The sequence below is a fragment of the Acinonyx jubatus genome, chromosome D2 (genome assembly GCF_027475565.1).
Source record: "Acinonyx jubatus isolate Ajub_Pintada_27869175 chromosome D2, VMU_Ajub_asm_v1.0, whole genome shotgun sequence".
NCBI lineage: Eukaryota > Metazoa > Chordata > Mammalia > Carnivora > Felidae > Acinonyx > Acinonyx jubatus.
Genome location: NC_069393.1, coordinates 58,026,994 through 58,039,559, shown reverse-complemented (window position 1 = coordinate 58,039,559; position 12,566 = coordinate 58,026,994). Strand labels below are relative to the sequence as shown.

The 12,566-nt window shown below is 36.5% G+C and overlaps 1 protein-coding gene across 2 annotated transcripts in view; it reads right to left on the bottom strand.

The window, feature by feature from the left end:
- Positions 1–7: 7 nt before the first annotated feature.
- Positions 8–12,566, bottom strand: part of SLF2 (SMC5-SMC6 complex localization factor 2) — a 45,108-nt gene continuing 32,549 nt past the window's right edge. For both annotated transcript variants that reach the window (XM_015063024.3, XM_015063025.3), the window contains exons 17-20: positions 12,217–12,294; positions 8,917–9,003; positions 6,082–6,150; positions 8–3,285 (exon numbers count right to left, since the gene is read on the bottom strand). In XM_015063024.3, coding sequence (XP_014918510.1) covers positions 3,250–3,285; positions 6,082–6,150; positions 8,917–9,003; positions 12,217–12,294 — 270 coding nt within the window. In that variant the 3' untranslated portion in view covers positions 8–3,249. The remainder of the gene's footprint in view (positions 3,286–6,081; positions 6,151–8,916; positions 9,004–12,216; positions 12,295–12,566) is intronic.

Genomic DNA, 12,566 nt, shown 5'->3' with positions numbered 1-12,566 from the left:
ACACATGTTCAAACTGAGAAAAAGCATTTTTAATAACACACACATACATTCATGGGACTTTAAACAAGATGTAGTAAAAAAATCTTTAAAAAAAAAAAAAAGGAAAGAGGAAAAGAAATCTGCATTTACTTTTGAACTGCCTAAGAGCTGGTGGATTAACTCACTGACAGGACTGCCCAGGGAAAACAAATGCACAGATAATGAGGTGCACCAACACTGTTAATGAGTAAGAAATAACAACCACGGTTCATGCTCTACATGCCCAGCCACCGGTACCCTCATCTTGCCTCCTTAGAGACAAACCAGGACAGTCCCTTCCCTAATTTTCCAACTCAGTCACTTGTTAATGGGTCACCTCTTAAATTTTTTATTTTTAAATTTAAAAATTACCCTTGGTTTAAAGACTCCACACATTATTACTGGCCAGTCCCCACCCACTATACTTGTTTTGATAGAAATAAAAATGCAAATGCTCTAACTGAGCCTGGATGACAACACATCTTTATCTCTCTTTCACATCTGGGGAGATTTTTGTGAAGTCAAAAGCAAGCTATTATTTGTACTGCAAAACAAAACCAAACGCCAACCTTCTGAAAGGTGACAAAGGCACCACTGCCATCAGGAGATAGGAAATGTACAAATGCTGTTACTTTACTGCTACATAGATGCGTTTTGTGCACAGAGAGCCTCTTCACTTAACATGATATAACGAATAGAATTATTATTTTCTGAAAATGAGAAAAACAGTTTAGAAAAGGCAAACAGTTACACACAAAAGCATAAACACTTACAAGTACCTTAATTTTTAGCTTGCAAGAAGGGTAATAAGTTTGACATACATATCCAGAAAATTAGACAAGATTATTTTTGGCACAGTAATATTGCCAAACACACCACCACTCAGTGCAAGCTTTGTTTGCCAAGTCCCAAAAGTGGCCTGACATTCTCTGTGCAATGAACATCTTCTCCCCCGCTACCATCCCATTCGCTGGGCAACAACAGCAGGAGGGAGACAAAACATGGGGACTCAAGAGGGAGAAGGATAATCCTTGATTTGGGAGAAAAGTCATGGGCTACTTGTGCTAGAAGAGAATCACAGGATTTGTATGAGAACCCAATGCAAATACTGACTGGAGTATGACCTGGAGATGGAGATATCTAACCAGGGTCATAAATACAAGGGCCCAAACCGATGTCTGGCCATTTTTAAAGGGACAGATGAAGTCTTTTTCTCTAATGAAGAAAGGCAATTAAAAATAGAGACTTTTCTTATTGGAACTGCTAAATAAAAACGTATCAAAGTGGTTTTAAATTTGATGAGCAGTTATCTGTTGAAACTGCGATACAAAAGGGTCACTTAAAAAAAAACCTGAATAACCCACTTGTCCCCCCGTCAATGTACACGATTAGAAAATATTTACACACTGTAATTACAAGCAATATAAGCAGTATTTTATCCTTTGAGATTTTGTACACTTTACACAATGCAAAATGAGAAAAATATGAACACTTATAAAATTACACACAAATAATGTATCTACAAAGTATTAAATTACAAAGAGTGAAAGCCCCCGTTGTTGGGCAGATAGATGCCAGAGTTTCAAGCTTCTGTCAAATAGAACTCTTTGTATCTATCTCATTAACCATAAGTGGCATTTTCTAATAATACCCTTGAGAGGTAGTATCAAGATAATAATATTCTTACCAGTAAACTCAACACAGAATAAAACTTTTGTTGGTCTGACTCTTGGAGCCTCATTCAGCTGGGGTTCTTGGGAACTGGATTTACTAAGTCTTCCCTATAAAATCTCTAACTGCTCAATGCCTGACATGGGCTCAAAAGTTATTTATACTATTGTAAATGATAAATTTAAGATAAAATGCTTTTTTCTCCTAAGCCTCAATTTAGAGGTAGAAAGCTATTTTGTCAAAATTTATTTTCTCCCCTCTCAAATCATAAACGCGCAGTCCAATTCCCTTCCTCTCCATCGTCCTTCCCCCACCACAACTGGAGACATGAGAATGCTCAGGAAAGCAGTGTCATCCAAGTCAACATTGAAAGAAAAAAGTTGGCATTTTCATTCAAGAAACAAACCGTCCTAAAAGGACAATCAACAAAAGAGTTTTTCAGTTAGCTAGTAAGAGTCCATTACTACCAAAGGCTTCAGAGGGCCCTTGGGCTAAGCATGTGCACTTCTACTAACCCTCCACCATTTAAACCAAAGGACGGCTTTCCAGTGTTTAAGAATTTAGAGCAGCTGTGGTTTTCAAGTGCAACAACTTTAAAATACAAGCACACACAACGTGTGCAATATTCCGAAGAATAAACTCCATCCAGGTCTCTACCAAGCTTATATACTCATGAAAGTAAGGTTTTTGGAAACTTGTCCAGATCGTTAAGCTTCTATAATATAGACTTCTGTAATATGGCTAACCAAGGGCCAGAATTCTAAGATTTAGCCAAGAATCTAAGATTTAACCAGTATTTAAAAAATATATATACACTTAAAAGGAATCCAAAACAAACGGCATATGAATGTTTGGGCATAAAAACGGAGATACTATTTTATAGCTTAACTTCTTCCCCTTAAGGAGGATCTAACACTATACCAAATTTCTGTTTCTCAGCTCTTTAAATGTATTTTAAAAACCTAACAGATTTATAATCTTGAATAGTGAAGGAAAATGTATGGATTGAAATCTCCCTGTGGTTTATAGGAGTTACAGAAAAGATTTATCCTTTTTGTCATTAAACTCAGTTCTAAGATTTCTTTTTGAGTCCTAAAATAACCAAGAGAAAATTAAACTCAACTGGAACTTGGTCTTGATTTCCATGTCCAACTGCTCAAGTTGGTCCAAACCCTTTCCTACATATTTCCTGTGATTATCCAAGTGCCATAAATACAATCCAAAAAAAAAAAAAAAGGATAACTGGCTTACAGTTTAACAAGAGCAGTTAATAGGGGCAGATTCGACATGCAACTATTAGTTGCTTCTACCCCTCCCCTCTTGTTATAGGATTCTGCTCTTTTTAAAAGGCCAGTTGCCTTAAAATTAAGCAGATCACGTTTCATATCTGCTTCAGAAATGGCAATTTCTTCATTACCAGCTTCATACTAGACATTCAAGTGGCACACTGCAGCACATTTTCTAAGCATTCCACTGGAGTTTGTAGTATTCTTTCTACTCCTCTAGGAAAAACTCTTATTGAATTTCTCTTGGTTCATATTTTTGCTGCTTCAACTCCTGTTAAGAATCTGGTACCCAGAAGTCATGAAGCTGCCCCTAGAGAAGGGAAGGGGTGGGGGAAAACAGGACAAAGTGAAGTCAGATTATGAATTAATCCTTATAAAACTAACCATCAAACAGGCTTTTGATAAAAAAAGCAGTAACATCTTTATATTGTATATTTCTCTGAAAATTCATGGTAATCAATTTTCACATTTTGTGGTCTAACTTTAAATTAAAAAAAGTATAAAATAAAAGCAAGATGTTTTCCTCACCAACACCTATGTGGAGAATCACATTTGAGAAGATTAAGTAAAATGTTAGGCTGACTAATATAAAAGTTTTGGTATTAAATTCTTTTGTTTTAATTCCACATTAGCAAAGATGGCCAGCCTAAAATCTTTTGCGATTAGAAACCGAAACAACAACAACAAAACATTCATCAGCTTAAGATTTCTCAAAGGTTTCTTCTCTAACAGAGCATGCGTATCTTATGAAGGGCAACTACAGCAAAAGAGTTAAAATACAAAATACAGAGATTACTTTTCTTAATTAATCTTCACTGTTCCTGTTGCTTTGATATAAAATATAAACAACTGCTAGGTCCTAGCTACTGAAATTATGGTCCCCGGACCAGAAGCACTGCTATCTATCTGAGAACCTGTGAGAAACGCAGCATCTCTCAGGTCCCACTCCACACCTATCAAGTCAAAATTTGCATTTCAGCAAGTTGATGCCTGTGCATATTAGAATTTGAGAAATCACATTTTTATTTATTTTTAACATATTAAAAAATGTTTATTTTGAGAGAGGGAGAAAGCACGTGCGCACAAGTGGGTCAGACGGACAAAGAGAGACAGAGGGAGAGAGAAAATCTTAAGCAGGCTCTGTGCTATCAGCGCAGAGCTCCTAGCGGGCTTTGATTCCTCAAACCATGAGATCATGACTGGAGCTGAAATCAAGAGTTGGATGTTCAACCAATTGAGCCACCCAGGTGCTCCGAGAAGCATCATTTTAGACAACAACGTATCAGTTAGTTTGTATGTAAAAGGCAAATTTATAGTATGGCAAATTTAATACCAGGTGCTTATGCCCCTCTTAAGCAAAGTCCCCTTAGATAGGACACTAAAAGCCTAAGTAACAAAAGGAAAAATAATAAAACTGGACCTCATCGCAGTTAAAAAACTTTTGTTCTAACAAGTGATACCATCAAGGCAATGAAAAGACAACACACAGAACTGGTGAATATATTTGCAAATTATATACTTAACAAGGGATTTGTCTTTGGAACAAATGGAGAATTCTTTTTCTTTTTTTTTTTGAACTTTTAAGTCTATTTATTTTTGAGGGAGACAGAGACAGCGTGAGCAGGGGAGGGGCAGAGAGAGAGGAAGAGCGAGAGGAAATCCCAAGCAGGCTCTGCACTGTCAGCGCAGAGCCCGATGCGGAGCTCGGACTCACAAAACTGTGAGATCATGACCTAAGCTGAAACTGAGAGTCGGAAGCTTAACCAACTGAGCCACCCAGGCACCCCCAATTTTTTTTAAGTTTATTTATTTATTTTGAGAAGGAGAGAATGAGCTGGGGAGAGGGGCAGAGAGAGAGGATCCCAAGCAGGCCCTGCACCATCAGTGCAGAGCCCGATGAACAATTCAAACTCATGAACTATGAGATCATGACCTGAGCCGAAATCAAGAGTTGGATGCTTAACCAATTGAACCACCCAGGTGCCCCAAAAACAGATGGAGAATTCTTACAATTCAATAATAAAAAGATAAAAACCCAATTAAAAAACAAGCAAAGGATTTGAACAGACGTTTCTCCAAGGAAGCTACATGAATGGACAACAAGCATACGAAATGTGAATCAAAACCACAAGGAGATTCTACTGTTTAACACCTTACTATGGTTATAATAAAAAACAACAGATAATAACAAGTGCCAGCACGAAAGCGGAGAACTTAGAAACCTCATACATTCTGGTAGCAATATAAAATGGTGCACTTCGGAAAACAGTCTGGCAATTCCTCAGAGCATTTAACACAGAATTACCATATGACTCAGCAATTACATTTCCAGGTATACACCCCAAATCTTTTCATTTGAAAACATGTTCACAAAAACCTGTGTAAAGTTATTCATGGAAGTATTATTCAGAATAGCCAGGAAGTGGAAACAACTCAAATGTTCATCTAAAAAGTGGATAAATCAAATGAGATATATCCATACAGTGGAATATTATTTGGCAATAGAAGGGACATATGTGGTAGCTGGATTCACCTAACAGGTTGTGAAAGAAGCCAGTCATAAAAGACCACCCAGTATATCATTTCACATCCATGAGATGTGAAGAATAGGCAAATCTATACAGACAGAAAGAGCAGTGGCTTGGGAAGAGTTGGTAATAGAAATTCAGGTGGTTGGGGAATGGGCAGTGACTGCTAATGGGTTCTGGGATTTCTTTTTAGAGTAACAAAAATGTTTTAAAGTATATTAAAAATTTGGTAGTGATGGTTACACCACTCAGTTAAAGTTAAAGACCACTTTAAATGAGTGAAATGTATGATACGTGAATTTTATCTCAATAAAACTGTAAAGAAAAATGCTCCTGAAGAAATAACCCCCTTTTGATGCAATGTAACATTTTAAAATGGGCTCAATAGTCTCTGGAAATAAATTAATATAAAGCAAACAAAAACTAAAAAACATATACACACTACTATATGGGAGTTTTCAGTTTATCTTAAGATACCAAGAAGCAAGTGCTCTGTCATATTTTTTACGAACAGTATGAAGAAATGCCATTTAGCAAAACTACTAAGAATAAAATAAAATTGTTTAATAAAATGACACCTGAGTAGGCCGACAGTTCTGGATTATTTCCTGCCATTTTCCATGTATCCTGGCAACCAGGTCTTTTACCTTAAAACATCAAAAAGGGGAAAAGGGATCAGATCAAAACATTCTTAACTAAAATCAATTTAATGTTTTATACAAATTATCTGATAGTTATGACAGGCCCACACCCAACAATTCAACTTAATTTTGTCAAGAAAGAGAAAATAAACTACTCATCTTCTGGCTTTCAAATCATAGTGATTAATAATAAGACTTTTCTTGATCACCATAATCTAAATTACTGAATGCTTAAGACTCTATTCTCCCATTAGTTACCAAAGATCATCCAGAGAAAAACATATTCCCTGCCTTCAAGACACTTATATTTTCAACATGCTGGCTTTTGAACACCCACATAGAGAAGCTGAAGTGTGGGCTTTGTTATAGGCCCGAAGACTTTGGCTGTTCCCTGCCTTTCCAACTTCTATTTGAAAGACCTGAGGCCACAAAAATGGTTGTCATTTGCTCCTTTCCACATATTGGAACATCCAAGATTCACTGTTACGTCTCTCTAGGTATCTGCAAAGTACTATGAATCTTATTATTATTATTTTTTAACATTTTTTTCACGTTTATTCATTTTTGAGAGAGAAAGACAGAGGACGAGTGGGGGAGGGGAAGAGAGAGAGAGAGGGAAACACAGAATACGAAGCAGGTTCCAGGCTCCAAGCTGTCAGCAAGAGCCCAATGCGGGGCTTGGACCCACGTCGAGGTAACAGACTGAGCCACCCAGGCACCCCTATTATTATTTTTTAAATGTTTATTCATTTTTGAGAGACAGAAAGAGACAGAGAGAGCACACGCGAGTGCGTTCGAGCATGCCCCAGTGGGGGAGGGGCAGTGAGGATCTGAAGCAGGTTCTGTGTTGATAGTAGACAGCCTGATATGAGGCTCGAACTGACAAATCATGAGATCATGACCTGAGCCGAGCTGAAGTCGGATACTTAACCAACTGAGCCACCCAGGCGTCGCTATGAATCCTCTTTAAGTACCAAGTATATTCCTGCATTTGAAGGTTTAGTAAGACTGTCTGATAGTCAAACTTTTCAACCACTCTAGAGATACTCAATAAGCTCTTAAACATAATTGCTTGAGAAAAATGTTTTCAACAAGTCAGGAATTTTATAGCTGCTTTAAGGTCTGTTTCCCCCCACTTCCCCTTTAGAGTTCGGCAGATTCAGTTTCTCCAAAACAATCACCTTTTCTACTACGGGCTGTGAAGAGGCAACTTCTCAGCAGAACCATCCTCTGAAGCAATTTCCATACATCTCTGTGCTCTCTCCACTCTTAAGTAAGAGAAGCCCTGGCACCAGTCTATCCTGACCCTTGGCTTTAAGAAACAGAAAACTTGGGTGGTCCTCTTTCCTCTTTTGGCATATCTGTCAGCAACAGCCACTACCACCAAGTTTTACGGGCCAGTAACTCGAGTCAATGTTCAAAAGTATGTGCTTCTCTGAAACTACGGTTTCCACTCTAAGGCAAAGAGCTATTCCCCCTACATATTTCTGAAAATCTGCAATCTGATACAACTTCATTAGCTGCTCATCTTTGTATTTAACTTAAATCTACTAAAATAAATACACATACCGAATCCAAACAGGCATTGTTGAAATGGTTAAACTTTACAGCTAATTAATGTAAGATATAAAGTTACAAAGCTGAAACTTCACATTTAATGATTTATCTAAACACAGTGGCAAAAAAACCCCCACAGCTTTACATTACAAATGCTAAACGGTGATTTGGAATAAAAAAAAATCCTTAGAAGAAAAAGCTTTAAAAAAAAGTATTACTTATTTTTGTTTTGGAAAAAAACCATCAAATCATTTTATTAATACTAAAGTTGCTTTCCTAACTCCATTATCATATTCTGCTTTTCTAGTATCTTTGAATATACTAAATTTTTAAGAAAAAAGTTTATTACCAAGCTTACTGAACCTTTTCCATCCTAGAGCTCAGACTGGGTGATGTAGAACTGAGAAATCTGAAGAATCCTTTTTAATATATCCTCTAATGGAGCATTCAAAGAATAACAGCTAACCTATTTCTTCTCTATGAACAAAAGTTTTCAACCATCACAAAACTTTATAACCACTTTTAAAACTTATATATTTATTTAAACAATGCTTTTAACCCTTGAAACTCACTTAAGCATAAAAGTCTTAATTTGTACAATAGGACAAAAGCTAATAAATTTCATTAGAACTGAAGAATTTTCTCCTTAGCTGTCAGGAGCTTTAGAATAGAGAGTATAGTAAAATGAAAAATGTATTTGTTTCCAGATTTTTTTTCCTTTTATTTTTTGAAGTAATCTCTACACTTGGGACACCTGCGTAGCTCAGTCAGTTAAGCATCTGACTCTTGATTTTGGCTCAGGTCATGATATTGCCATTCATGAGTTTGAGCCCCTTGTTGGGTTTTGCTTGGGATCCTCTTTTCCTTTCTCCCTGCCCCTCCCCTGCTTTCTCTCTCTCAAAAACAAACTTAAAAAAAAAAAAAAAAAGTAACCTTAACACTCATTGTGGGGCTCAAACTCACGACCCCGAGATTAAGAGTTGCATTGCTCTATGGACTGAGCCAACCAGGCGCCCTTCCTTTCATTTTTAATCTAGTTAGAAGTACTTAGTAGAAGCTTCTACTGACTTCTGTTATTAAAAGAGAAAGTCATATTTCCCATCTTATGTGTACTTTTTTTTTTTAAAGAGAGGCTTATATGTTTCTTTTCCTTAAATATTAACATAATCAAGGTTCAACAACAAAACCTAACAATTCTTTGAAAAACACACTTACCTTAGTTCTATAAAACAGTCTTGCATCTTCCCTAATGTCACACTTAACATGCTTTTCCAAAGCCCCACAGAGATGCACGAAGTGTTTCTGTGCAAAACAAGCATGAGGAATGAAAACAAGTCTGAAGCATTGTAAATTAACAAAGAGATTAGGCCATTAGAACAAAAACCATTTAAAAATCTGTCATTAACTAGTTAGTGACTTTTGATGTTAACCATCCAACTTAATAGCAGTCGTATCAGTGAAAATAGTAACTGCCACAACAGTAAGACTGTCAAGGTTTACTCCAAGTTGACATAAAAATATACACAAAAATAAAAGTTGTTTTGCTGTATACTAAGCTACACTAATGAAAAATTAATGCTAGAGCTCAGACTATGAAGTAATAATGCTCAGAAATTTAGAGTCCTTTTTTTCTAACACATTCTGTAATTGAATATTCAAATAACAGCTAACTTACTTTTTCTCTATGAACAATACAAGCTTTAAAAGTACTTTTTTGAAAAATTAAGTGTCTTAAGTTTTAGAAGTGTATAGGCCAAAAGAGTCATTGTCATATATACACTAAAGTTGAATATACTAAGGTGAGAATGTAAATGGACACTTTTGGAAGGGAAATATAATAACCACTATCTTATAATAATTAAAACTTGAAAAATTTACAACCTTTGATCTAGCAATTCTAATTCTAGTAATTTATCCTATAGAAATGCTTATATAGGTTGGTAGAGATCTACAAATAAGCATGTTCACGTTAGTACTGGTATAATCACAAAGAGTATAATGTTCATCAAAAAGCTTTTGAAGTACTACCGTTATCAGACAGCAGTGCTAATATCTTAAGGCAAAAAAAAGTAAGTTGCAAATATGAACAGTATGACTCCATTTTTTGTTAAGTATATGCACAAATTATGGAGAAATTTATAGGAGGGCACTGGATTATAGGAGTCTTTCACTTTTTACCTTACATAGTTTTAAAACAGTTGAATTTTTTAACAATAATCACTGCTTCTAATCAGAAAAAAATAATTAAAAAAAATGTGAAGACCATGTAAGAACAATATAGATACATGACAATAGATTCCAACCAGGAGAGCAAACATAATTCTATGTACAATAATGTTTATAAAAATACATGAACCAATCACTGCACAAAGAAGGAAACCATGAACAAAATGAAAAGGCAATCTACTGACTCGAAGAAGATATTTGCAAAGGACATATCTGATAAGGGGTTAGTATTCAAAATATAAAAACACTGAGAAATAATCCAATTAAAAATGTGCTGAATACCTAAAAAGGCATTTTTCCAAAGATGACATACAGCAAATAGGTACATGAAAAAATGCTGAGTATCATTAATTATCGAAGAAACGCAAATCAAAACCACAATGTGATATCACTTTACACCTGTCAAGAATGGCTAGAATCAAGACAAGAAAAAACAAGTGTTGGTGAGGATGTGGGGAAAAGGAACCCTCACATTGGCAAGAATGTGAAGTGGTGTGGCCACTGTGGAAAACAGTATGGAGGTTCCTCAAAAAATTAAACAGAAATACCGTATGATTTAGTTATTCCATTACTGAGTGTTTACCAAAGAAAACAAAAACACTAATTTGTTGTCGGTTTGTTTTTGTTTGTTTGTTTTGAGAGAGAGAGAGAGAGAGAGAGAGAGTGGGTGCACAAGCAGGAGAAGGGGAGAGGGAGGGAGGGGGGGAGAGAGGGAGAGAGAGGGAGAGAGAGAGAGAGAGAGAGAGAGAGAGAGAGAGAGAGAGAGAGAATCCTAAGTAGGCTCCATGCCCAGCACGAAATCATGACCTGAGCTGAAATCAAGAGTTCGACACTTAATGACTAAGCCACTCAGGCACCCCCAAAAACACTAATGTGAGAAAAAAAATGAACTCCTACGTTTATTGCAGCATCATTTACAACAGCCAAGAATGGAAGCAACCCAAGTGCCCAAGTGTCCAGCGACAGATGAATAAAGAAAATGTGATATATACACACAACGGAATAGTACTCAGCCATAAAAAAGAATGAGATGTTGCCATCTGAGACAAATGGATGGACCTAGAGGGTATTATGCTAAGTGAAATAAATCATACAGAGAAAGACAAATGCTGTATGACTTCACTTATACATGAAACCTGAAAAACATAACAAATGGATAAAAAAAGCAGAAACAGACCTATAAATACAGTGAACAAACTGATGGTTGCCAGAGGTAGGAGGGGTGAGAAGATGGGCAAAATGGTTGAAGGGAAGGGGGAGATACAGGTTTCAAGTTATGGAATGAATAAGTCATGGGGATAAAAGGCACAGCATAGGGAATATACTTAACGGTACCGTAATGGCGCTATATGGTGACAGATGGTAGCTACACCTGTGGTGAGCACAGCATAATACATAAATCTGTCGAATCACTGCGTCATACACCTGAAACTAATGCAACATTGTGTGTCTACTTAAAAAAAAACAAAAGACGAAACAAACAAACAACAAAAACCAAGAAAACCCCACATCAACCAGTCTCGTGTCCTTTTCACAATGCCTGGAAGGGGGACCTGCATAGCTCAGTTGGTTAAATATCTGACTTTTGCAGTTTGAGCCCCACCTTGGGCTCTCTGCTGTCAGCCTGGAGCCCACTTCAGAGTCTCTCCTAATCTCTGCACTTCCCCCACTCGCATGCGCTCTCTCTCCCTCTCCCAAAAAGAAAAAAATAAACATTAAAAAAAGTAAATAAATATAAAACAGGTTGGAATACCTAGAGTATTCTCTAGGAGTACCTAGAGAAACATGAGGACTTAAACAAGAACTTTCTCCAGAAGTACGGATTATGGTAGTTTTGGAAGAACAGAATAATTCAAAATGAAAAGTTTAACGTGGGGGGATAATTAAGAAATGTGTATCTAAAGTAGCCTGACTTACTATCATTTTAATTCTGAAGGCAAATATTATTTCTAAAGAAAAAGAAAGTGTAGCGGGAAAAGAGACTGGAAGAAACCAGCTTAGAGCTGGCCCATTTGGTGAGCTTGATTATCTTCTTAACGTATTACGTTGTTGTCAAGTTATGATGGTTAAATTGCACTCCAATAAACAGAACTAGCACGTACTGAAAAAAATTCTTGTCAATGATATGGTTGCAAAGCTACTATTACTTCCCTCTTTTCAGCGTACACTGGGATTTCTATAGCAAACTCAAAGTAACTTTTACCAAGTTTTCTCCTATGTAAAGAACATTCATTCATTCCATCAATAGCGACACTTATGGAAAACAAAATAGCACTAAAAACTACCTACCCGTTGTCCAGAAGAGAAAGAATGAGAACAACTAACTTCACCAACTAAATGAAGAAGAATGTAGGTCAGATAATATGCCTGTTAGAGAAATAAACAAACACCCATGAATTTGCTAGCATAGATATCAGCCCAGTTTACAAGTTAGGAGAGTTGCCCAGGAAGGATTAAGAATTTGCTAAAGTTAACTGAGCTGGTATGTAGGGAAATGCCAACCATTTAGCCTAAGCTTCCTGACTCCTAAGTCAAGTGCGTTCCTTTTACCATCTCCTAACTGCCCTAGTAAAGGACTACAAAAAATACTCCCAGTATTAAATTACCAAAAACCATCCTATAACTTCAATTCTCAACTC